Source organism: Camellia sinensis, chromosome 6 (genome assembly GCF_055761805.1).
Source record: "Camellia sinensis isolate YWXY chromosome 6, ASM5576180v1, whole genome shotgun sequence".
NCBI lineage: Eukaryota > Viridiplantae > Streptophyta > Magnoliopsida > Ericales > Theaceae > Camellia > Camellia sinensis.
The window spans coordinates 142,928,061-142,954,539 of record NC_138966.1 but is presented as its reverse complement, the minus strand read 5'-3'; the positions used below and the strand labels follow the sequence as shown (position 1 = coordinate 142,954,539).

At 34.1% G+C, this 26,479-nt stretch overlaps 3 protein-coding genes across 6 annotated transcripts; 2 read left to right on the top strand and 1 right to left on the bottom strand.

Annotated features, from left to right (window-relative positions):
- Positions 1-3,248: 3,248 nt before the first annotated feature.
- Positions 3,249-16,663, top strand: LOC114281378 (Ypt/Rab-GAP domain of gyp1p superfamily protein). Of its 2 annotated transcripts, none has more exons than XM_082874960.1 (10): positions 3,249-3,501; positions 4,760-4,910; positions 5,023-5,200; positions 5,894-5,964; positions 9,441-9,578; positions 9,684-9,775; positions 11,279-11,550; positions 15,534-15,619; positions 15,820-15,921; positions 16,215-16,663. In XM_082874960.1, exons 1-10 carry the CDS (start codon positions 3,374-3,376, stop codon positions 16,374-16,376), a joined length of 1,380 nt encoding a protein of 459 aa, XP_082731086.1. In that variant the 5' UTR covers positions 3,249-3,373; the 3' UTR covers positions 16,377-16,663. The 2 variants fall into 2 exon arrangements, with proteins under 2 accessions (XP_082731086.1, XP_082731087.1); XM_082874961.1 differs by having other exon boundaries at positions 3,270-3,501; positions 9,441-9,560.
- A 1,079-nt stretch (positions 16,664-17,742) lies between these two features.
- Positions 17,743-18,641, top strand: LOC114281364 (uncharacterized). The gene has a single exon (XM_028223810.2). It carries the CDS (start codon positions 17,923-17,925, stop codon positions 18,442-18,444), a length of 522 nt encoding a protein of 173 aa, XP_028079611.2. The 5' UTR covers positions 17,743-17,922; the 3' UTR covers positions 18,445-18,641.
- Positions 18,642-21,156: 2,515 nt separating this feature from the next.
- Positions 21,157-24,440, bottom strand: LOC114281379 (DNA-directed RNA polymerase II subunit 4). 3 transcript variants are annotated; one of them, XM_028223824.2, is made up of 7 exons: positions 24,217-24,355; positions 23,629-23,699; positions 22,888-22,996; positions 22,234-22,311; positions 22,101-22,134; positions 21,713-21,781; positions 21,157-21,481 (listed from the first exon to the last, which is right to left on the bottom strand). In XM_028223824.2, exons 2-7 carry the CDS (start codon positions 23,675-23,677, stop codon positions 21,404-21,406), a joined length of 417 nt encoding a protein of 138 aa, XP_028079625.2. In that variant the 5' UTR covers positions 23,678-23,699; positions 24,217-24,355; the 3' UTR covers positions 21,157-21,403. The 3 variants fall into 3 exon arrangements, with proteins under 3 accessions (XP_028079625.2, XP_028079626.2, XP_028079627.2); XM_028223825.2 differs by having other exon boundaries at positions 24,193-24,306; XM_028223826.2 differs by lacking the exon at positions 23,629-23,699 and having other exon boundaries at positions 24,217-24,440.
- Positions 24,441-26,479: the final 2,039 nt, after the last annotated feature.

The window sequence follows — 26,479 nt, the reverse complement described above, 5'->3', positions numbered from 1 at the left end:
TTTTTCATTTTTTAATATGTTGGAAATTTACAAATGGAAAATGTTTGACACCCTAAATTTTTTTCCATAATCCAACTTATGATGATGTAGTCATAAGTGTTAATTTTTATACAAATATGAGAAAAGAATTAATTAAATTATACATTTCAACCAACTATGTCACGACCCAAACCCGGTATCCCAAGGGTTTAATGTCGTAACAAGATAAATGAAATAAAATAAGGTAATTCGGAAAATTTTACAGCACAAACGGATAATTTAAATAAATTAGAATAAGTAACTGGGTATCAACTGTTTATTTTAAAGGTAATAAACATAGTCATTGGAGCTTCATAGTATTACAAGAGTTTAATAATAGAAGACAGAAATCTAAAAAAAACAAAAAAAAAACAAAACAACATAGCGATTCATTTTCCATCTTGATCCCGCTAAACCTCGTCACCTGAAACGGGTAACAGCTATAAGCACATAGCAGAGTGAGAAATATTATACTATGAGGGCACAAAATAGCCATGGATATTTATTTAAGCTAAAAACATTATAAATTGAGTTGAATTGAATACATAATTTAATTAAGTGCCAGAGACTGAAATAATCACTATAACCACGGTACATCACTAAGTGACTAGCACTACACTGGTCAATGGATCCACGACAAACACTGGACCACAAAGTGGTCAATCACTAAGCCAATGGTTATTTAAGTCCCCCAAGGCATGGGACTCATTAAGCCAATGGTTATTTAAGTCCCCCAAGGCATGAGACTCCCGTGGTGGTACTTACAAAACATATTTTCATATAAGGTCATAGCCAAATATTCTTTAAGATATAAACAAACACATCCATGGGTTTCCTTTTAAGCAAATAGGGTTCAGAAATAAAACCACGTAACTGAAACCTTTATAAAACATAACTTTTATTAATATACTAATAAAATATAACTTTTATAAAATAAATTTTGATAAGTCAAAACATACATAAAATACATTTTAGAGACTCAAGGTATAATATAACTCACCTTAATAGTGACCCTTAGCCTTACTCCACTAACCCAACTTATTTACGTACCTCTCCCACTCTCTTTTCTTTCTTTCTTCTTTCTTTCTTTTCCTTTCTTCTTTTCTGTTTCTCTCTTCCACAGATTGAGCAACTTCTCACTATTTATAGTGAGATGAGTCCACCGATTAGCCGACACGTGGCCGATTCGAATCCCTTCCCAGATTGTTTCTGATTCACCCGAGATTCATACCTATCTTAAGAATTAATTAAGATAACAATTAAGATAATTACATTTGACCCAATATTTTAATATAATTATATAAGTAAATTAATTTTTAATTAAATTACATATTAGCACATACCAACAGAAAATTACTTATTTATTTTATTACCATACCCATTATTATTATTTATATTATTTATATTATTATTTATTTCCCTTTTTTTTTCTTTTTTTTTTAATTTAATTTGTATTATAAATTTTATATTTAGCCTCAAATAATAATCCCTAATTAATAACCCAATGCCATTTTAGATTTATACATTTATTCATCTATCATCATGTGCAACCATAATTACGTGCAACCATAATTATATATAAATATAAATATTTATATGGACTTGACTAGACGTTCGGAGTGTCACAAACTACATACTCAAACTTTGACTATTTGAAGATATTATTTTACTATAATTCTAATTAAGAGAATCTTCAACCTTTAATATATTTTTTTATCAAATTATAATTTGATAAAAGTTTTTAAAAATGAAACGCTGAAAATTAATATTTTTATCATCAAAATTGGTGAAAAGAAAAAAATTGGGATAAGAATGAAAGTTCTTTTAAAAATTGATAAAAATTTAATGAAAAAGTTAAAATAATTCATATCAAATCAAAATTTTTATTCAAATGTAAAATCAAATTAGATAAAAAAAAATTTATACAAAAGTTTGAAAATATTTTAAAACCTTTTTATTCATAAACACTAGAAATTGTTGTGTGTATTATATTCGTATTGTATTTTTAGTTATGAAATTGAAATTAAAAGAAATGTAAATTAAATTATGGGATTAATAATAGAAATATCATATTAATTATTGTTAAATATCACTTCACTTCATATTTAATAATAAAATTATATATTTGTTTTAATTATAACTTTTAATTTTGTATATTTTCATAACAAGAAGAGTTATGTCATAACTCAGTTAATCTCATTTAATCATGTTTGGCTTTTTTTAAATACAAATTATCAAAATTACACTAAATATATTTATATATATTTAATTTTTTTTTAAAACTAATAATTTAAAAAGTTATAAACATAACTTATAAATTTTATATTTACTGCAAGATAAAATATTAATTTTTTAAGGTAATTATAATATATATATTTTTGATTTATAAAGTCTTATACATAGCACGGATTACCACTAATTTATTGTCTTAAATGATAATTTGTTCGAGAAACAAAATAATAATTAAAATTTTAAAAAATTAGTTTGAAATAAGAAGAATTGTGGTGTACAAATAAAATCTCTCAAAGTCGGAATTTGCACTTTACCCCAATCACAGTGGATTATGTGAAATTTTTTAAAAATAAGCCTCTTCAAATTAAAAACAAAGTAAAAGGGGTAATTTGCAATTTCAACTTAAATCGGAAAGGACAAAGTGTAATTAACTAACCCGTTTTTATTTATTAAATTTATTTATTTACTTCACTAATCAGTATGTTTGATTTCAATTTTTTAAAAATTGAGTTTTTTATTTATTTATTTTTTGTTTTTAATAAATATTTTTAAAATTTTAAATTTTTTTTTTACTTTTTATATGCACCTTATTTAGATATATCTAAAAAGTAAAATATGTATGAAAAATATTTTAAAAAATTAATAAATACACAAAAAATATGAAAAATATACTAAATTTTGTTTTTTTTTTTTGTATTTTTGATATTTAGTGAATTTTTTAAAGATTTTTTTCACGAAAATTAAACTTTCTAAGTGTATTTATGTCGTCATGTGTGTCTAAAAATTTAAAAAATTACTTAAAATATTAAAAAATTTCAATAAAAATAAAAATATAGAAAATAAAAAAGTAAAATTTTTTAAAAAACTGAAAACAAACCTAATAAATGGTGTTACATACATACGCCAATTACTAAATTAATTAATATATTAATATAATATTATAATTTTAAAATTATAAATTTTACTCATTATATAAATTATAAAGTTTCATATTATTCGTTAATGCATTAATTGGGGCGTAAAGATTTTTACTACAGGTGCCACAGACTTGTCTTTGCTTGGGTTGGAATAAGGGCCACGGGACAGACCACACGGGAACTATGGTCGTTGTTGCCCAGAAACCATGATGAGCAATAGTACCAACAACAGCAATAGCAATAGCAGCCACAGAGAAGACGATCGAAAGGAGTCTAATTCTACTCTCACAGGCGTCGATTCCAGATTCAACCAAACTCTTCGAAATGTTCAAGGGTATCTTTTGTTATTTCCCAATTCTTTACCAATTCGCGTAGATCCCAAGGACAAACCCAGAACCCAGAAATTTCAATTGCTATTAACTCTCATTTCTCAATTAATGCTTCTAATTTTCACCGTATTTGAATACATTTGGGAGAAAATTTCCGATCTTGGAAAATTATAGGAAAATAGTGAGATAATCTACCTGGGTCTCGTTGAATTTGTTGTTTTTTTGATTGTAATCAATGTCAAATTGTACTTTTTATTATTTGTGTGTTCAAAATTGATGATTTCTGATCATAAAACCAAGAATTCTATCACTCCTTGCACTAGATTTGGGTACTGGAAGGGGCGATTTGGGTGTTTTGGTATTTAGATTTGTAACTTTTTAGGTTAGTGTGTTGGGTTTTTATGCTTATCAAGCTGTTTCTTTTGCATAATGGGAACCCAAGTGGGTGTGTTGCTTTTTACCTGATTTGGATGATTGAATAGGATGATTTATTTAGTTGATTTAACAGAAATCTTGACTGAGTATTTTTCTTCAGGTGAATGTTGGTAGACTTAAGTGGTATGCATTATAAAATTGATCTCTTGCTAAGGGGATTATTAATCGATCTCGTTTAGTTGGTTTATGGGTGGACTTATTATCGAATTGTGATCCCGTTGAATTTGAGGTTTTGACCTAATCAATAAACCCATTTCAAGGATCTAATCTATACAATTTGGATGAGATGATACTGTTGGTGTATTTTCTTATTTCTCTGAATATCATTTGCATCACACATATTGCATGATACCAAAAAATAAGTTTGCATGCGTGTCAAACGAAAGGTGTGTGCATGTTGTTCCCATCCTTTAATATTGGTGGTAAGTATTATCACTTTCACTTTCAAGAATTTGATGAAGTGGTTTTATGCATGATGCTCTTGTGTTGAATAGATTTACTGTAGTAGATTGCCAAATAATTTGACTGCTTGTTGCTTTTGTTGCATTGAAACCCAAATTTCATATATTTTGATGTTTTGCATCTTCATCGGTTTATATTGAAGGGAGCGATTGTACTAAATTTTCTCGACTTTTAACAATTTGACTCCTTGTTTCTTTTGTTGCATTGTTGTTCAACTTTTCATTAGTTCTCAAAGTTTGGAATTTTATCAGTTTATGATGGTATGGAAGCATAACATCTGATACTCACCATGCGGAATAATTTATATTAACTGGTCTATATTCACATTTTTCTTCATATCTGATTCGTTCTTTCATCACTATTTAGGCTGCTTAAAGGTCGCAGTTTTCCTGGGAAGGTATTGATAACACGTAGGTCAGACCCAATAAGTGACTCGGGTTTACGCTCTCCAGATATCGACAGGAGTTTCTCAGACAAAGATGCTGGAACAAGTGAACAGCTAGACGACTCTGTTGAGGTAATATTGATAACAGCCCTATACTTTTTCCCATCTATAGTTATACCAAAATTAATAGTTAAACATTACTAATTCAATCATTGCTAAGACATTTATTTGTTCGTCAATGTAGGATGAAATCCAAAGTAATAGTAAAACAAATTCTAGTTCAACCAAGTCAAGATCATTAACCATAAACACTGAGAGTACTTCCAAAGAGTCTCAGAAGTCTACAATGGGTGCTAGAGCTACCGATTCTGCAAGGCTTACGAAGTTCACAAAAGCATTGTCTGGCCCAACTGTCATCTTAGGTATATACTAATATTTTCTTTGTACTTTTTCTCTTTGCATTTTGGTTTCTTATCTTATGGGGAAGTATGATAATTTAGAATAAAGATGTCATTCTGTTGAATGTATCAGTCCATGGCAGGCATATTGAGGCTTAGAAATGCTTAGGTGAGGAGGAGGTTTCTTGGTTAACAAAATTATTTAACCAGATTCTATTGACTACAAAACTGCATGATGAGTGGATAAAAAGTATTTTAGTACATATGTGTATATATATATATATATATATAAAGGAACTGATAAGAAAGAAAAGAAAGAGATATCCAAAATTGCAACAATTACAAAGCCATTAAGTTGATAAGTGATACAGTGATGGAGCACTACCTAAGAGTTACAACAAGTGTAAGAAAATCAATGTGGATTTATGCTTGGTACATCGATTATAAAACTGATATATTTACTAAGAAGATTAATAGAAAAATACAAAGAGAATGGAAGGAACTTCATATGATTTTTGGAAAGACTTTAGATCAAAATCCATTTTACCCTCTTGTGGTTTAGCTCCAGAGCACTTTAATCCCTGTTTTTAAAAATAGCCATGTACCTCTCAGGTGAGGCGTTGGATAAAGTTCCTGCAATTTGATATATACGTATTTGTTTTTATGAGCTGGAATCATTAACTAAAATTGGCTTTTCAATGATGTCTTTTCTTGCAGACAAAATGCGTGAGTTAGCTTGGAGCGGTGTCCCGTCGTATCTGCGTCCGACTGTGTGGAGGCTTCTTTTGGTAAGCTTGACTTTTAAATATCAGCTACTAATTTTACAAATCATGTTGACTAGAAGTATTTGTCCCTGCATAAAAAATGTTTCTTAACATTCACTTGTCATGTTTGAGGGGTCATCTCAATGTTGAGATTGCAGTATTAAATAAGTTATTGCTTATTCGGTTGGTAAAGAATGCCTTCTTAGTGGAATACAGGAGAGTGGCATGAGCAGAGTGCTTATGTACCATGAGGCTGTAGCGTCATCTTTCCTTACATTTTTTCTTTCTTCTTTTTTATTGCCTGAGGAGGGAGTTTAGCTTTATTTGGTGAAATGGCTACTTCATAAATTGCAGGCAAAGATGCACGTTAGTTCATAGGCAGGGAGACTAGCTCTGATATGATATTTGTGTTGGGACATATTCTGCACAAGGACAAATCAATATCCAGCTTTTGCCTTGGCATCTGCGCCATGATTATTTTGTATGTGGTGGTTCCTAGTTTTTATTTCTTGGGTCCTTTATAAAATGGACCAGTAATAACAATCCAAGTTTGAGCTAAGTGGCTTTTACCCTTATCCATTTAGAATTGCATTACTTATCCCTGTGGTTTTGCCTAATGGTGATGTAGTACATTCCTTTTTCTTTTTGTTTCTTCCCTTTTTCTATTGGTTTTATTCTAGTTGGGAATGTGTTTAATCCTTGTTCTCTCTTTTTGTAATGTTCTTTGTTATCAGAGTAGAATAATCAGGCTTGAGAATGGATGGTATTGATGATATTGTCCACTGAAAAAAGTTAGCACATGTTCTGCTTCTTTTTGATTTTAAGCTCGTTAAACTTGGCTTCCTATGAAAAGTACTGTATAATCCTCTCCATCAGACCATAGAGTTGAGCCATGGAGTTGGAACATTCTGTGGATTTCTGGCATATCCCTTTACTAGGTATTGAAAATAAAGTTCTTGTTTCTTTGAGAATTGCAGACTCGTAGTCAACCCAAGTGAAAAGGTGGAATGATCTAGATTCTAAGAAGCATTGTCACGGGCATAGATACGACATGGATACGCCAACACAAAAAATTTAAAAAATTGTAGGACATGACATGATACATGGGAAACATGAGCAAAATATATATTTTTATGTATTTATTATGTGTCAATGATAATAATAAAAAAAAATGCAGCATAACACTAATTTCTAAAGTAGTGTGTAACACGTGTGTGGCCCAAGTGTTTGAAACGTGTCCAGATGTATAAATTTTTAAAAAAATAATAAAACATGTTTAGATGAGTGTTGCATGTCCGAAATATCTTAGAAGTGTTTGACGAGTGTCGATATTTGACACAGATACGCCATCTTTTTAGAAGTGTCCGTGCTTCTTAGCCTAGATTTGATTTATTAGCTGGTGTGGAACTATTATCATGCTAAGTTGTAATCACTTAGTCATGAATAATATTGATGCTCTGTGTTATCAGAATCTTATGATTTGTGATTCGATTCACGATTCGATTCGCATTCGCATTTTTTGCAAAATCGATACGAATTTATAGGTAAATCTATTTTGAAGTGAATCTTTGGTGAATTGCACGAGCTACTATCGATTCACGATTTGATTCACTTTTTACGATTCAAGCAATTCTTGAAACTATTATGACTGACATATTTTGATTCCTTTTTTTCTCTATTTTTTTAGTTAAAATGGCATAATACAACTTCTAATAGTGTTCAGTACAAAAATAACCAACATATATACATGATTTGTTGTTATTTTGGACATCAGGGAGTTTTTAATAGGATCAAATCAGATTGAGTTAGACCTAATATGTTTTTAACCCTTCTCATTTTTTTTTTTTTATTAAAAGAAATTATAGTGTATCTTCCAAAGATGTTTAAGGTTAAAGAAACTTACAATATAAATTGTTTATTGCTATTTTATTTAAATAAATATACTTAAATATACTTCAATATTACATAGGTGAGGTAATATTCAAGTAGAAAATAAGGATGTATGCTAATGAAATATCAACATTGGTGTTAAGTAATTATTACTTAGAAATTGAGAGTTTGTCTCTGTTTACTTTATTTATTAAGAATGATTGATAAGCAATATCTAAAAAAAGGAAAAGGTATGAGGGTGATCTTACACGGGAACCTGTATTGACTTCTTACCTATTAGACTACATAATTATCATTCAAAACATTATTTTCATTGCTTTTATTCTAAATATTTTATATTTATAAGATATATTTAACATTCAAATGTGTAGATATATTTTTCTAAGTAACTTAGAAAAAGTGACAGAATCTTTACGATTGACGATTCAATTTGATTTGTTATTCGGTACAAGATCATTTTGGTTCACGATTTGACAACTACGCTGATGCCCTAGAACTACAAAAGAAAAATACGGTAGCCATCCATTGATTTCCACTTCTTAGGCCTTAACAAGAAAGCGAAGGTGTTGGGGCTTTGTGCAATGTTCGTTCTTTTTGGGTCATATGGTTGGAATGGAATGCAAGGATCTTTGAGGATAAAAGTTCGGATGTCTTGTCAATGTGGGAAAAAAATTAGATTTCTTGCATCTTTTTGGGCTTCAGTTGCTCCCCCATTTAAGGGAATTCCGCTTTTTTTATTTTTTTTATTTCTAGTGATTGGAAAGCAGTGTCCAAATCGCAGCCTTTTTAGTTTTCAGTTTTTTGCGTCTTTGAGGACTTCTTGTCCTCCTTTGTACTCTTTTTTCCCCTTCTTAATAAAATTACCTTTTGTTCCTGATCCAAAAAAAAAAAAAAGAAGTAATAGTATAGCATATGATTTCTCTTGCATTGGATGCAATTCAATTCAGTGTTGGTACAGTAGGGAAAGAGCAGTTAGGTTGTGGTGTTTTATTCTAAATTTTTCTTGACCAGAGGCAGTCTTATTATAGATGGAGCCTTGGAGGTGCCAGATCGTAGGCATATGACATCTGATATGTCATTAATTTGAGCTGATCTGCACAAGACCAAGCAAAAATAAAAAAAGGTTAATGAAATTCATAGTATTCATAAAAAGCACATGCTTCAGTTGACACTTAAAGGAGAGAAACAAACTAAGAGGAAGTAGAAAGATGGGTTCCAAATCAAATCCACCAAATAATGATGAAGTAGACGAACTCTGTCTGGGCTCAAGAGCTTGTTTGCTTCTTTGTACATATGGTCTTTTTCACCAAGATTACAGGCGAAAGAATGTGTTGTTGCTTTCCAAATTCTATATTATTGGATTTTTTCCTCATGTGCATTGTGTCATTCACCCTGGGTTTTGTAACTGTGTGGTGGTTCTTTAAGGAGTATGAATGCATTCGATATAATTAATTTTAGGGCTAATTATTTTTCTAGTTGTTTCAGAAGTATTTTATTCCATCTAATTACTTTTTTGAGACTGTAATGGGCATACTTCATGCAATATCTTGTTAACCAGAATTTATTGAATGTTGCGTATTTGAAATTTTTAAAAATGGACTGACTGACAGGGATATGCACCCCCTAATTCAGATAGGAGGGAGGGAGTTTTGAGAAGAAAGCGCGTTGAGTATCTTGATTGTGTTGCTCAGTATTATGACGTTCCAGATACTGAGCGTACAGATGAGGAGGTAACCATGCTTCGCCAGGTATTGAGGATACTATCTAAAAACCCTTCCAATTATCATTTGTCTAGCTTCCTCAGTCTATAGCATTTTCTAACCACATACATGATTTACCTTCTTTGTTCTTAGATTGCTGTTGATTGTCCTAGAACTGTACCTGATGTCTCCTTCTTTCAGCAAGCAGAGGTTCAGAAATCCTTGGAGCGCATACTCTATACATGGTTAAATAAATATCCCTCACTTTCTCCGCTTTTTTTTTTTTTTCTTCCTAAAAGTTATGATTATCTGTATGATACACTGTGTGTGCATATGGAAGAAATTAAATAATGTCACCTGGCTTTTTGAAGATACACTGAACCAAATTGGGACAAAAAGTGGCTCTGCCTTGTGCCGTTCCTTCAAAAAGGAGAATCAAATTTAATATTGATTGTTGTGCCCTAGGAAACTGAGGTCAACTAGGAATAACAAGCATTCATGTAGATAACTTGGGCAATGCTATCCCATCTTTCTCTAAGCCTGTGGATATTGGGTTTGCCATAAAAGCAGAAACCCTACCTCGTTGGAGGCCTTTGGGAAGCCTCTTTTACGGGAATCCATCAGTGTAACCTAGACCGTGATTCTGGAGTGGCTGTGGATTGGATAAATCCCAAGTCTTTCGATCGTGGCACTTTGCTACCTTAGGCATGAGATTGCATATTCTATTTCTCAATCTTCTAGTAGAAACTAAATTGAATCTGAACTTAGCTGATAAGGAAGTTGGTTTTCATTTAATTTTTCTTTATTTATCAATTTTTCTCTTTTAGCTTGACTAGGAGTTACGAGGAGCTTCTATTTGCACACCAAAAAACTTCTCAGTTACACCATTTTGCTGTTCGATATCAACTATAAAAAAATAATCATTATTTGGATATCAACTACCGAATGAAACTCAGTTCGGTACTTGATATCCAAACAATTGGTTTTTGTTCAGTAGTTGTTGATATCTGAACACTTGATTTTTGTTTGACAGTTGATATCCAATTGGCACAAATGGTGTATACCAGAACAAGAGAGGTGCGCAAATATAGAAGCTTCGGAGTTACTACAGTAGCTCATGCTTTGAACTGTGTGGGGATCATGATACTGTCAATTATGAATGACTTTCCCTGGTTCAGATGGCTGGGACACCATATGCAAAGATATTGAATGCTCTCATTTTTCCTTGTTCATGTAGATTTATAAGATACAGAACAGGGTGAACCCTTGATCTGGATGCTTCTTGTTAAAGAAATTTTTGAGGGCTATCACTTAGAGTATGTATATTTGGGACCATGGGTAGGGGCACTAAAATTACTTTTTGGTAAGTAGGTTCATAGGAAAGATGCCAAGGGAGTGTCGCCCATGCACTTGAGTGGTGTACAAACTTCTCTTTGGGACAAAAATGAGAATGTTAACATTGTGTATCAACATGAAGCTAACTTAATTCGATTCAGAAAAAAATTATCTGCTGATAAAAAAATGGAGATGTGAATCCTAAAGTACCCATGAATTGTTCGTGTTGCCAATATTTGTTATTTCACTTTTTTCATCATGATTATTTGTGACTATTTACTGTAAAAAAGTCTGTTTAAGATATAGGGGGTTGTCGGAAAGATATCCTCATTCAAGTTTACTAGTTTTTACATCTCAGCTATTGTTTCTTAATTATTTTTTTTTTTCCATTTTTCTTTTCTTTCATTCCCCAGGGCCATTCGACATCCGGCAAGTGGATATGTTCAGGGAATAAATGATCTTGCTACACCTTTTTTGGTAGTTTTCTTATCGGAATACTTAGAAGGGAGTGTGGATAATTGGTCGATCTTAGATTTACCTCTGGAGAAAATCTCTAACATCGAAGCTGATTGCTATTGGTGCCTGTCCAAGTTGCTTGATGGCATGCAGGACCATTACACGTTTGCTCAACCGGGAATCCAGAGGCTTGTGTTTAAGCTGAAGGAATTGGTTAGGCGGATTGACGGTATGTCCGCTTATGGCATAATTTCTTATTGCTTGCCTCTCATATGAGCTGAACTTCTTGATCATAACTGTTAAAACTCTTGTATTATTGATTGATGTATTACAAGATTGATTACAAGATTGTTGTATATTGTTATGTTTACAATGATCATATATATAGAAGAAAATGTGGTAGTAGGTGTAGGTGGTAGGTGGAGTGAAGTAGAGGTGGTAGGTGGAGTGGGTGGTAGTGGAGGTGGTAGGTGGAGTGGTGATTTATTATTTACAATTTACATTAACAGCCCCCCTCAAACTCAAGGAGGATAGGTACTAGCCAACTTGAGTTTGGAGAGAGTAACAAAACAGAAAAATAAGCTGACAAATAAAATAAATGGGATAGGAGACACTGTATGGTTGTGTCAGACCGTTGTAGAAGACATGGTATGGTCGTGTCGGACCGTTGTAGCAGACAGTTTACGGGGTCATGTTGGACCGTTGTAGCAGACACTGTGTGGTCGTGTCAGACCGTTGTAGAAGACAGTTTACGGGGTCATGTCGGACCATTGTAGCAGGACAGTTTACGGGGTCATGTCGGACCGTTGTAGAAGACAGTTTACGGGGTCATGTCGGACCGTTGTAGCAGACAGTTTACGGGGTCATGTCGGACCGTTGTAGCAGACACTGTGTGGTCGTGTCAGACCGATGTAGAAGACAGTTTATGGGGTCATGTCGGACCGTTGTAGCAAGACAGTTTACGGGGTCATGTCGGACCGTTGTAGAAGACAGTTTACGGGGTCATGTCGGACCAATGTAGCAGCTGACCGGAATCAATGTCGGGACAGTTTATGGGGTCATGTCGGACCGTTGTAGCAAACACTGTGTGGTCGGGACAGTTTATGGGGTCATGTCGGACCGTTGTAGCAAACACTGTGTGGTCGTGTCAGACCGATGTAGAAGACAGTTTATGGGGTCATGTCGGACCGATGTAGAAGACAGTTTACGGGGTCATGTCGGACCGATGTAGCAGGACAGTTTACGGGGTCATGTCGGACCAGTGTAGAAGACAGTTTACGGGGTCATGTCGGACCGTTGTAGAAGCTGTGGTGGTGCACCGAGGAGGCGACTTAGGGAGTGCGCCATGAGCGACTTATACATGATACTGTGTATAACCCCCCCTCAAACTCAAATAGGTGTGAAGATAGAAACCTATTTGAGGTTGAAACAAAGGGATTGATAAATCGAGCCCTCAAAAGTCGTGCCCTCAAAAGGGGTGTCATGAAAAGGCGTGCCCGAGTCATGAAAAGGCGTGCCATGAAAAGGCGTGCCAGGTTGTCGGCGTCAAGAGGCGCGCGATGCGCGTGGCTGCCTCGGCTATTTAACCAAGACAGAGCCTGAGGCCGAGGCAGAAGCAAAAAACCTGCGAAAGCCTCTGTAAAACTCTGCGTTGTGCTGAGAGAGAGAGGCTGTAACACTGTTGTGCTGAGAGAGAGAGTCTGTAACACTCTGTTGCGAGAGAAAATGGCTTCGTCGTCCCGTGGTCTGCTGACTCTCTTTCCTGACCTCAACGAGTCAACAAGAGAGATAACGGGTGCGGTGGCACCTGAACCTCAACCAGGCGCCCCAGGGTTTGCTCCGTTGAACTTTTCGATGCGGTCTGTGGAGCAAAGAATGGCAGTGCAGTCGGATGTGGAAGCCAATCAGTATACATTGAAGTCATGTGTGGAAACCATGACTGCGGTGACAAACTTGTCGAACCGGCTGCAAAGTAGGGCAAATGAGGTGCAGCATTTAAACTCCCAGCTGGCTCTGCTCCAACGCATGTATAAGGATGCGCGAGCAGAGATAAGCGTGCTAAAGGCAGAAAATAAGGAGCTGAAACGGAAGGCCACCGTGATGTTCCGTTTTGGAGGGCCGCCATATGCTGCAGTGGAGGAGTATGGGGGAGTGAACGTGCTCGGTGGACAAGGAAGCACTGAGGCAACACCGTCAAGGGCCGGCCAGGACGGAGGCAAGAAGAAGAGACCTGCAGTAGAGTAGAGAAGAAAAAATCCCGCTGTGGGTGTGGGTGTTTTGTTGTGGTTTGTGTGTGTGTGTTTTTTTTTTTTTTTTTTTTTTGTGTAAAATGGTGATCGGGGTGGATCCCTGAGAGGAATAAAAGATGGTTTGTTGTGCAAATTGTTTTTTTTTGTTTTTTTATTTAATTTTTTTTATTTAATTTTATTTTATTTTATTTTATTTTTTTTAAATATAAAAATAGATATATATATATAGATATATAAAATAAAGAAAATTGGGAACAACATGATTTCTTCGGGGAATTGGAAAGTGAAAAAATGAGAGAGAGAAAGGGGGAACATGATCAGGAGGATGATAAAAAGAAGAAAACAAATAAAAAAAAATGGGTTGTATATGTTGAAATAAAAAAGAGAGTGGGGGTGTGGGTGGTGCAGGCTCGTGGGTGATATATAAAAAAAAGAAAGAAAAGAAAGTGGAAGAGTGTGGGAATATAGTGATGAGGAAAAGTGAAACCAACCCATGTGGGGGGTGGTGTGTGAAGCACTTAATTAAAAAGAAGAGAGAGAGAGAGAGGATTAAGCATCTCATATGCACACCTCGCTACTGTGCACACGTTTTTTCAGAACGAAAAACACACACCAAACTTTGTCCAGAACGAAAAACACACACCAAACTCTGTGGGGTCGACAGCATCGAGTCGGCGACGGGAAGGCGGAGAGAGAAGACGAAGGAGCGCTGACGAAGATCAGGGAACTCAAGGTTGACGCTGACGAAGATCCGACCGTCGGATCCTAAGCCGACGGCGCCGACGTGGTAGGCGAATCTGGGCACAGGGGCGCTGAGGGGATTGAACCGCCGGTACCGTTCCAGTACGGTAAGGCCAAGGTAGATATGGTGGTGCACAGCCACGATGCAGCGTTTGAGATCAAGAAAGGTGAAATGATCTTTGGTTATCAATTTACTGTGCAATTCGCAGTTGGTTTCTTGATTACCAGCAGAACATTGGGAAGTGAAGAGATTCTCTAACTCGGAGAAAACAAGAAGCTATGATCTTCAGTAGTGATGGTTTGAGAAGTTCAGTCTTTTTCTGCCGGTATGATTGTTGTTTGCCTTGTTTGTTACTTTGGTTGCCTTCTGTATTTTGGTGGTGGGAAGGGGTAATGGTGATGGCGGCTTAATTGGCTGCTGTGGGTTTGTCCGGCGGGCAGCCAAGACGAGATTGCCGCCCGCCGGTGGAACGAAAATATTAGGTTCTTAACCTTGCTCTGATACCATGTTAAAACTCTTGTATTATTGATTGATGTATTACAAGATTGATTACAAGATTGTTGTATATTGTTATGTTTACAATGATCATATATATAGAAGAAAATGTGGTAGTAGGTGTAGGTGGTAGGTGGAGTGAAGTGGAGGTGGTAGGTGGAGTGGGTGGTAGTGGAGGTGGTAGGTGGAGTGGTGATTTATTATTTACAATTTACATTGACAATAACTTCAAACTGCATTTGCTGTCAACCGCAAGTTCTTTTGCTTGTTTTTCTGTTGTTTTCAGAAAACTGTGTGATGGTGTGGAGAAATAGTGAATTAGCTGATACTCTGCTATTGTTTCTGTTATTAGTACTGTGCACTAGGAGTACAAAATATTAGAGGGAAAAAGGTTGAATGTGTTTATATAATGTAATGATTATACTGAAATGGTACCTTAAACTTGGTTGTGTGGCTTGCATTTATGTAGCTATTGTGATCAGTCTTGGTATTTGGATGGAACATTTAGTGCAAAGATGCCAACAACTATTTTATTAATACTCTCTCTCTTCTAATTTTTTCGATGTGTAGAGTGTGTTAAAAATGTCATCATTTAGGAAAAACCTTGGGAATTTTTTTCAGGATCCACTTTTGATAAATTTCTTGTTTATCTTTGTCCAATTAAAGTCCGTTGTGCTTGTGAAATAGCATGCCCTACTCATGATTCCATTCTTTTTAATTTTTCAGAACCTGTTTCGAGACACATGGAGGAGCAAGGGCTTGAATTCCTTCAGTTTGCTTTCCGGTGGTTCAATTGTCTTCTAATACGCGAGGTTTGTTTTGACCTTATAGTTCTTGTTTCTTTAATTGTATTTTTTAATTATTTATTATTATTACTTTTTTTTTTTTTTTTTCCTTGAACAAAGTAGGCCAATCCTTTGGTCTCAAGGTTGCCATTGATTATGGATGATGTCCAACTGACATAATTTGTGTTAAAAGAAAAGCTAGCTAATGAGTTTGCATGTTCTCCTAGATTCCTTTCAATCTTGTTACCCGCTTGTGGGACACATACCTCGCTGAAGGTGATGCATTGCCAGATTTTCTTGTGTACATATTTGCCAGTTTTCTTTTAACGGTAAGATAGATTCTCATTTAATCAGCTCATATTTTTGGTTGAATATTTTCACATGGATATCTACGGAAATTTCTTCCTTTTTTCCTTTTTTTTTTTTTCTTCTTTTCCTTGTTTGTTGGTGAATAATTATTTGTCTAAAAGTTGATACTTTTTCTCTTTTGGATTAATATTTCTCCCAACATTATCAAATGTTATTTGTCTAAAATTTGATACTGATACGACAACAGCTAAAATACTTCTTGCCCCTTGTAATTCAAGATGATTAATATACATGATCTATGTTTATTTTTCAGTGGTCAGATAAGCTACAGAAGCTTGATTTCCAAGAGATGGTGATGTTCCTGCAACACCTTCCGACTCAGAATTGGACCCATCTAGAGCTGGAGATGGTGCTTTCTAGGGCATATATGTGGCACACCATGTTCAACAGCTCCCCCAGCCACTTAGCTAGTTGAAAGAGGAATAGTATTCTTCTTTATTATTCTGCCCTTAAAAGTTCATATTTTTTTGTTCTTTTAACCTCTTTTCTTTCATTTTCTTTTTTTAAAACAATTAAATCAAAGTTTGTTTCTCATCGTGTACCCTTTGAGCGAACCACCCAATTGTTCTCATTTGTATTATGGCTTGTAATGTTTGTATGTTTAGTGAGTTCTAAGTGTTTTCTACCGTTGACCAAAGAAATGCAAACCTTTCATTGTAATACAGTCTCTCATTTTGAGTAATGATGGAGTTTGTTCAAAAAGTTCATTTTTTTTGGTTGTGATTATTGTATATATGTTTGACAACCGTACCATGAATTTTGTGCAGTCCCCTTGCAATTGTAATTTGTTTTCATTTCACTTGTTGCACAGTGAACAAAATCACAAGGAACTCCATTTTTCTCAGCCTGGTGGAGACGAGTGTTCACTTGCAGACGAGTGTTCCTCTTCGCTTGTCAATAGGTTAAAATAATAAAAAAATTATTATAGATTATCGTATTATTTTTTTTATTTTTCTATACGTCTTTTTATACGAAATTAAAAAATTTAAATAAGATAGTCAATTTTTAAATGAGCCAAATTTGGTTTTTGATTTATGATTTTGTGTCAGGTTTGAAAAAAATAATATATATTTTTTGTTTGAAATTGTAAAAAAAATTAAGATTGTGTGTAAATTAATATTTTTTCAACCTTATTCAATCAACCCAACAAGGATGGCCTGAGTGTGTTTGATGACTTGAGCGAAATCTAAACCCTTTTGACAGTTAAATATTAATTAAAAAACAATTTGATTTTCAAATAGTCAAAAAGACTTATTTATATTTAAATTTTGTTAGATGCAAGTTTACTATTTTTTCTAACTTGAGATTGAGAAGAAAGGTTAATCTTGTTAGAAGATGTTAAGCTTTTGCACCACCAGACTATTTTATTTTGGGGACCAAACTAAAAAAATAACCATTCATATGGACTATTTTAGCAAATATACCTTTTATTTATGGGCAAATTACAAATACCCCTCAAGATTTGGTGAAAATACAGATTTTTTCCTGAAATTTGAGAAATTACATCCCACCCCCTGAGGTTTATATTTCCATAACAAATTACCCTCTGAGATTTTTATTTTCATACAGATTCCCCTTAATTTTTCTTAATTTGTTGTAAAAATTTGATCCTCAGGGGGCAATTTGTAATTTCTCAAACCTCAGGAGGAAATTTGTATTTTTACCAAACCTCGAGGGGGTGTTTGTAATTTGCCCTTTATTTATTTAATCTAGAACAAATAAAAAAAAAAAAAAAGAGAAAAAAAAAAGAAAGAAAGAAAAAAGAAAAGAAAAGAGATTTGGCCCTCACTAAACCGATTTGTGCACACTCCTAAGTTAAAGCTGAAATTAAGCAAAACCAAACAGGGTCTAATCTCCATAAAATTCCAATTTTACCCCTCATCTGTTACGCAAAATGTAAACCTTATCATCATCGTCGTTGACCCTCTCTAGATTTCTCGATCGATCGATCGAGAGACGTGATGGGGTTATCGGCGTCAAAACGAGTCTCTCGAAGCTTCGACTCATCGCCGGATTTCAACTCAGCCTGTGACTCAGTCTTCGAAGAATGCCTAAACCTAGCCCAACACGCCTTCCCAGGCGTTAAACCCTACCAGCTCTGCTCCGCCACCGATCGCCTCCACCACTCCCTCCTCTCCACCTCCCACCCCCACCCTCTCGTCAAGAAATGGGTCCCGAACCCTCCGACTCGCTCCCAAGTCGACAACGCGTACGAACTAGTTGTGACTCGCCGGTCCAGCAACGAAAACGAAGAACAGCCCAGCCTCGGTCCAATCGAGTTTAAGGCCTTTGCGACGGAGGTTTTCACAAACGCCGTCGTTTCGAACGCCGGAAAGGCGGTTCTCCAGCGAGTCCCAATCGGAATCGCTGGGATTGCTGGGGTCGGAGTCGTGACTCGGTCCGGGAAGGACTTGGTTGGGACCGTGATTGGGGTGTACGCGCTCGGTGTTGCGAGTTCTATTTATCTCAGTTTAGCTGGATAGCGGCTATTGTTGGTGGGACACGTGGCTTAATCTTGAGCTGTTTGTTAGAACTTGCAGTGAAATAAACCGTTGGATTTAGAACAGCTCTGTTTGTTAGTATAATGTGTGTTTATTAATATTTGTCAATAATATGTGTGGTTACTTACCATGTGAAGTTCAGCACAAAATTGAAATGATCATTGCTTGTTTGTGATGGATCTCAACTTGAGTTGCTAGTTTTGATATTTTCAATCATAGTGATTATATCAAACCAAACACTCCATTCACCATGGAATGTTTTAGGAAAAGAAAAATGCTTGGACTTCCTTTTTTGGGGTCTTCATAATCTTTTTTGGATCTCAATCATTGATTTATGTATGAAACTTATTTATGTATGTACTGAGTTTACATTATCAATGATTAAGATCTAAAACAATTGTAAAGGTCTCTTTTCCATCATTATTGTTGAGAAAAATTGTTTACAACTAATATGGGTAGTATCTATTTTCTTTGTTAGAAAATTTTAGGAAAAAAATGAATGCGGAAAAAAGTGACCAATTATACAAGGTTTTCGTCCAACTTATAATTTCGTGTGGCAGTATATGATTGTTTAAAAGAATAGACAATTCAAAATTTATTTATTTTGTTCAATACCATGCCGGAGGAGCATACTGGAAATTTTAAAATTTAAGCCCCTATTTATTTTCAGAGATTGGAGTTTGAGATTTATTTTGAGAGATTGGAGTTTGAGATTGGATTATTAATGAGTTGGAAGCGTTAAAATAATATTTGTTCCTAAAGTGGAGAAATAGGCATGGCCTTGGATGAAGAGATTAGCAAAGGTTTTCAAAAATTAGGTTTCAAAAACTAGTAAAAGGATTAACTTGAAAAAAGAAGATTATTTTGCTCATGGTGTGTGTTTGTGTATTTTTTTTGTTTGTTGATATTATATCACTATATATATATATATATATTAAAATAATATAGTAAAAAAAATATGTATAAAGTAAAATTTTTAAAATTAAAATATATCAAAAACACTAAAAGATATTTATGATAGTTTATATAGTTAATCCCCTAACTAAAATATATCACAAATAAATATAATTTTTTTAGTTCTTTCATTGACAATCTCCTCATTAACAATTCTCACATTAACAATCTCACCCAATCTAATTCTGAAAACAAACAATCCCTAAGAATCAAAGTAAAAAGTTGGACAAATTTTAGGGTGCATAATGTAATTTACTTTTGCACAGGTATCAATCTAGTAATTTCTGTGGGGAGAGGCGGGGTGTCGGTTGGGGGCAGGGGTGGCAACTGGAGGTGGTGATTAGGTGGAGATAAGGTTAAAATTAATTTTAATCTTAAATGAAAATTTCAAATAATTTTTACAAAATTTTAAATTAATTGATATGAATCCAAAGGTGTGGGACAAAAATCGGATGTAGGCCTAGACCAGAAGGCCACACCTGCCACCTTCAAATGCAGAAAGGTTCTGCATATAACTACTGAAAAAGAAAACACAATAAATAAAATAAAACAAAAAATAGGAAACATAATTGCTCCTTGGTGCTTCCAAGAAATTTCCTACTTCTGCAGACAACCAAGAATTTTTTCCTAAAATGAACTCTTGAAGACAAAAAAAAGAAAAAGAAAAAACAAGTCTACCATGTTTTCCCAATCCTGAACATGTTAGGTTCAGGGAATCCTTTCTCTTCTTTAATTCAAAGTACTATTGAATACACACATTCACACTCTCTATATAACATCCACTACTCCTTCAACCTCTCCATATCAACCACTATTTTTTTCTTCTCAAGTTTTCATTAACTTTTCTTTTGCTGTCTCTCAAATCTTTGTTTAGGGTTGAGTTGTGAGTGAGTTCCCTCTCAGATACTTTGTGAGAATGGCTGCTTTTGGATCATCAGTTGAAACCATATGTGCTGACTACTTTGGGGATGAGTTTGGTTTGCCTCTGCCTCTTGTCCCTGCCAAGAAGATGAATAACAAAGGTATGGCCGAGGCAAAGCCAGAGCAAGTCCAGCATTCTACTGTCACTGATACGAAAAAGAACGAGGATGGTCGTCGCAAGCAAGTGTTGCGATTCACGCCCGCCTTTGATGGGTTTCAACCTTTTGAAACCCTTGTTTTTGAATGAACGATAAGTATGACTAGAGATGTAGACATGATCTTCAAGTTCTTTTTTTTCTTTTCTTTTTTTTCCTAAGAATTTTTGTGTATTTTGTTGGGGGTAGACAATCACTGGGCCAGGCCAAACCTAAAAATAAGAAAAGCATAAAAATTGTAAAATACATGCATGTGTCCAACTCAATGTGTTGCATAAAGTGAAGTTCCACCTATTTTGGAACATAGCCAACTCAATACATGATAGTACTCTAGGATTTTGACTCAATTTTGACTTCAAAAGATACGCATGTGACACAATTTTGAGTTTGTTACGTTCCAAAATTGACCATACAATATCTAGGGTTTTGGTTCCCCCTCCAACACAGATGTGAACTATTGCAAATATTTCATTGTCAGCCCCACAAATGTGCTCATGTCAAGATCATGGTGCTGATACAAGTACATTAATTTGATGAGCTATTCAATACACAACGGTGAAAGAACCAAGGATTCATCATCACACAAATATATATACGTGCGTGTGTGTGTAATTTGTAATCCAACCATGCAATCTAACCATGCAGAACCTATAAATTAAAGCCATTTTCTGAACAAGCAACGAGCAACAGATTTAGGACTAGCATTATCAATAGGCTTTGTTAAACATACTACTCACGCAAAAGATGCAGCCTCGACTCCTAATCAAGAGCACATTTTTAGCTTTTTCAGCCAGGGCATCTGCATAAAATGCCTAGTTCACAATTCAGTATGTTGCAACTTGGGACTATACTATCATTGTCAAACACCAGAGTATCTTCACAACATAGCTTCAGCAGAAATACATAGGGCACTATTCAAATTTCTTTATTAGAGATAGGTCGTTCAACATTTTCTCAATCGCCTCATCTTCAAGAGCACGGCCTCTACTCTGCAAAACAAAGAAGCTCTGTCAGATGTCAATAGAATATTTATCAAGACCAAACAAAACATGAAACAAAACACTGATGTGCATTAACAATCACACTTGGGTTGGTCACAGTGCCAAAGGCCCCTAATTTAAAACTGCAAGATTTCTGGCTTGTAATGATGCCCGAGCATAGGAATCATGCATAAGTGTACAGTTTTGGCTAATGGTACAAGTGTCACTGAATAAAACTACCTTGATAGATGGGACCATGGCAATAGCTTCTTCCACAGTTTCAGGGCAAAGATTTCCAAGCACACAAAGCTGCATCATACAAGTAGGCCATGTTTGTTTGAGTGGACATGAGCTTGGGATTGGACTAATAGTCCAATAAAATTATTAATCCAATGTTTGGTTAAACAATTGAAGTAGGGAATAATTATTTTAAACTTGATTATTAGTTAAGATAGGATATATAATCCAACGAATTCGTAATCTTAGGACTATTAGTCATGGGAATGCTAATCCAGTCCGCCCAAACAAACATGGCCGTAGAGTGTAACATGTATAGGTTCCTCTTGTAAGTTCAAAAATAAATAAATAAATAAAGATATGCATCTCAGCTGATTATTAGGTACTGTACCTCAAATTCAGCCAATTGGTATCTACTAAGAATTCTAACTATCGGTTAAGATCAAACTGCTACAGTGAGATGCAAAAAATATTGACACAAAACAGAAATAAAGTTGCAATATTTTCATTCAATTAAAGGATACTCTCGAGCTTGTCTGACAGAATCTGGATTCCTGTAGCGGCTAAAGCGCTTGACATACTGCAGTGACTTTTCAAATACTCTGGAAAAGAAAGATAAATAGAACTCAATTACATTTGGATTAGAAAAAGAAAAAGAGAAGATAATCAAATAAAAAAATTATAGAGGCAGAACAGAACATGTCACATGAGCATGTTCATTAGTAAGGTAAAACTTCAATGATTATTCAGGAAAGAGGTGAATATTATTCAATTAAGCAAGAAGCCAATTTGCAGTTTTTTTAATAATTTATAAAAACCTCCATTCAATTATGCTAAATATAGGAATCTAATAATTCCTCAATCCTGCATTTAACTATGCTAAATCTAGAAAACTAGCCACCCAAGTCCAAGGAAGCACTCAGCGTATAGTATTGACGCATGAAGTTACAGAAACTTCTATTAAGCCCATAACTAATGAGATGGTGCGCGATCAGTTGGCACCATTAAACTGACACACAATGTACATTGGTGACTTCACAGTGATTCATACCAAAGAGGTAACCTTGAGGTTACATAGAAATATATATTTAGCGCTTGCACATCAGCAAATAATCCATAAATTGCAATTACGGAAAAATGAAAACGCGTGAGATGAAAGGATGCAAACTTGTACTCACTGAGAAACTTGGTTCATTGGATCATCAGCCATCTGCTGAAGCTGCTCATATTTATGTTCAAGAATTAAGGAAACTTCACAATTCATTAAACACTTGGCCTTCAAAAAATCTGAGAGACAAAAAAAAAAAGAAAAAAAGAAAAAGAAAAAAGTTATAGTGGCAGCTCAAGATAAATCAAGTTAGAAACAAGAATATACCACCAATGATGCCCACCTCTGAACAAACACAATTGTCAATAAACACCAAAATTTATAATTGTCTCAATTATACTGCCACATGTTCACCAAATACATAACAAGAATAAACTTCAGTTTCTATTTCTATCCGATTTACAAATGTTTACTTAATTGTTGTTGTTGTTGTTGTTGTTAAGCAGCGCTTGTTACAGTTGTTGTACATATGAATATAGGTTCAGTAGCATTCTCGTTATGAATCTAAGAGTTAAAAAAATTCCCGAACTTTTTGAGACTTGGCCATCACAAACAGGGAAATAAAGAATAAAATTCTAATCTAAAAAAATTTGATGAAACACCAAAAAGAGTTTAGTCATAAGGTATCTTCATAGGTCCAATTTAACTCAAGTCGAAAATTCAAATTGAGTGAGAAGATCATTTCACAACCTGACCATTTCTCAGGCTTGATATACAAGTCAACAAGAAATATAAATGAAAATTTCTTATTTAAAAGTTCAAGCCACACACACACACTAAATATTGCTGCAAAAGAGATAAAAGCAATTACCATCTCCAATTTTCAGTTCAGCAGCATTTTCTTCCTCTTCACCAGACATGCTGAGAGTTCTCAGAAACAATCTGTGCCAGCAGGAAAAGGGTTAAAGGAAACCTTGTTTTTTTTTATACAAAATCATTTTCGTTTTATCTCTAACCATCACTTCTTCAAATAATTAAATCTGTTTATAAACTTTCACCCTGCATTTAGAAACCTTGATTTGAATTTGTGACTGGATTTAATTCTTAGGTTTGTTTGTTTGAATTACCTACTATCAAATATGTGGGAAAAAAAAATCAGCTGTTTGGATGAAACATAAAAATGCATGAATTTGAAACACAAAATTCTGAAACCTACATATTATTGCTACTGAAACCTTCAAAAATTTTACCTACTTATATACATATACATATTATCCAACAGTATTTACGAACAACAAAAACTGAAAAAAAATAAAATAAAAATTATTCAGAAAACAGAAAATAACCAACTCGACAACAATAAAACTTCAATTTGATTAAATAATGAGTTGCATAAAACAAATAAAAACAGAATTGAGTAAATTGATTTACACACAGAATGGAGGAGCGAGAGGCATACCTGCTTAAGGATCGTTTGGTAGAGTGTAAGAGTGAGAGAGAGAGAGAGAGAGGTCGAATAGAGACAATACCCCTCTTACCCGCCGTGAATCCAAACAAGGCAACAATAATGTTGGGTCGGGTTATGTTATGTTCGGTAACAATCCAAACAAGGCTATGATCATGCTTATCGTTTTTATTTTTTTGGACAGAGACATTAAAATTATGTGTTTTGATTATTAGATTAATTTAATTTTTATTATGAATAATCTAATGACCTAAGAAATGAACTGAATAGATCATCAAAAGTAGATCAATGATAGGCTTAATAGGTCAGAATGAACTATTCATTTCATGTAATGGTTAGTTATACTTTTTAACTCTATAGTATAATTTAAATTTCACTTGATTCTTATAGTTTCCAATTGAATAATTTTATCTCTACATTTTAAGTGTAATTTTAATTTGATTTTTCTGTCCAAATTGAAACTTAAAATTAATAATTTTGAAACATTTATTATTATTTTTTTTAAAAAAAACATAAACAAAATTAACAAAAATTTAAATGGATTAATCAAATTAAAGTTTGACTTAAAATGTACAAATCAAATTATATAAATTAAAGTAAAATTACTTTAGTTGAAAAACGTAATTAATCAAAAATAAAATAAAATTATGATGAATGTTTTTAATAGTTCCAAGACTACTACTAACTTACTATGATCTTGACGATTGCATCCTTCATAATTAATTTTTGTACAGACCCTTCGGTCAATTCAAAATTTCAAATCTTGACCCCAATAAAATAACACCCACAATTTTGCCCTATTTCACAAAATCACCATTTCCTTATTAATAGTACCAAATTACCCTTCGTCAAACCAAAACCCATATCACAAAACAAGGGCATAATTGTAATTAAGTTTTTGAAAATCCAAACCGTTGACAAATTCAAGCTTGAAAAACCCACATATTCATAATAGTCGCCACCACAACAGAGCACCCTCATATATCACACACATACAATCAACAAGCAAAGCAGAGACTATTTCAAAAATGGTACTTGGTCAACACATAATAAAGCTCTCTAATGCCGTTTCAAAAAATACCAAGTTTCATTATTCAAAGTGTTTTCTCCATAGTCCAAGCATACAACAACCAATTATTCAACTATAAATACTTCAAACCCCTACACTCTTTTGTCATAACACATTTCCAACAAACAAAAGCTTTCTCATCAAACACCATAAGCTCTCATCAAACATTGTCTGGTTTTGAGTTTTCTGCTTCCATATCGAAGATGTATTTCTCACGAAAAAGCATAGTTTTGATCGTTTTTGTGATCTTTGTTGCCCTTTTGTGTGAAACCCATGTTGGCGCAACGAGGGTTTTATCAGAGGATTTTGGTTGTGGAAACCGCATTGCAACATACCCATCCGTGTTTGAGAAAGCCAAGCTGTCCATGGCATGTTGGCTCGAACGCTTACCATCGGGACCTAGCCCGAGAGGTCCAGGCCACTGAATCATGGAAGTTTTTAAAGGACATGTTAGCCAGTCACAGGAAGTATATACACGATTTAGCTTTTGCTATACATGGGAATACTTAGAGGATACAAATGTAAATGAATAAACAAAATACTTTCATTTTTATTGTATTAATAAACAAAATTATAATTTGAGTCAATTCTCATACCAGGCTTCTGATCTTGTGTTGTTTTTTTTTTCTTTTTCTTTTTAATTTTTTTTGTAATAAAGTTTATGGGTTATACATGGCTTTGTTGATAACTTGGTAGAGTTTCGCATTATCTGCTGTGAATATTCAAAAAAGTGCTAAAAATTTGATATGATATGTATTACACTTCAAATGAGCATGATTCATATTTCAAGTTTGAGTACCTTTCTAATTTTTTTTTCTTTAAAGTACGTAATATTGTTATTCTTTCCTCGAAATGCTCTAAATTAAAAAAAAAAGAAATCAAAACATTGTTTAAAATTTAAATCGTTTGTATAAAATTATATTTGGTTGTGGTATTAGATATATGAAAATGAATCTGATCAACATATTTCAAATTTTAAATGTATTTATTAATACGATGAGCCCAATAACTTTTTGTCTAAGACCACTTGTCCTAGAATGCACAAAATATAGTAAATCAACCATTTTACTACTATTGTTCACTTTAAATCCATTATAAAGTATGTTTTCCTAAATACTTGCGTAGTTTGCAGCAGGAGTAATTGTTGTTTATTGTTTTTTTTTGGTCTTCAATTGATGAAACATTGAT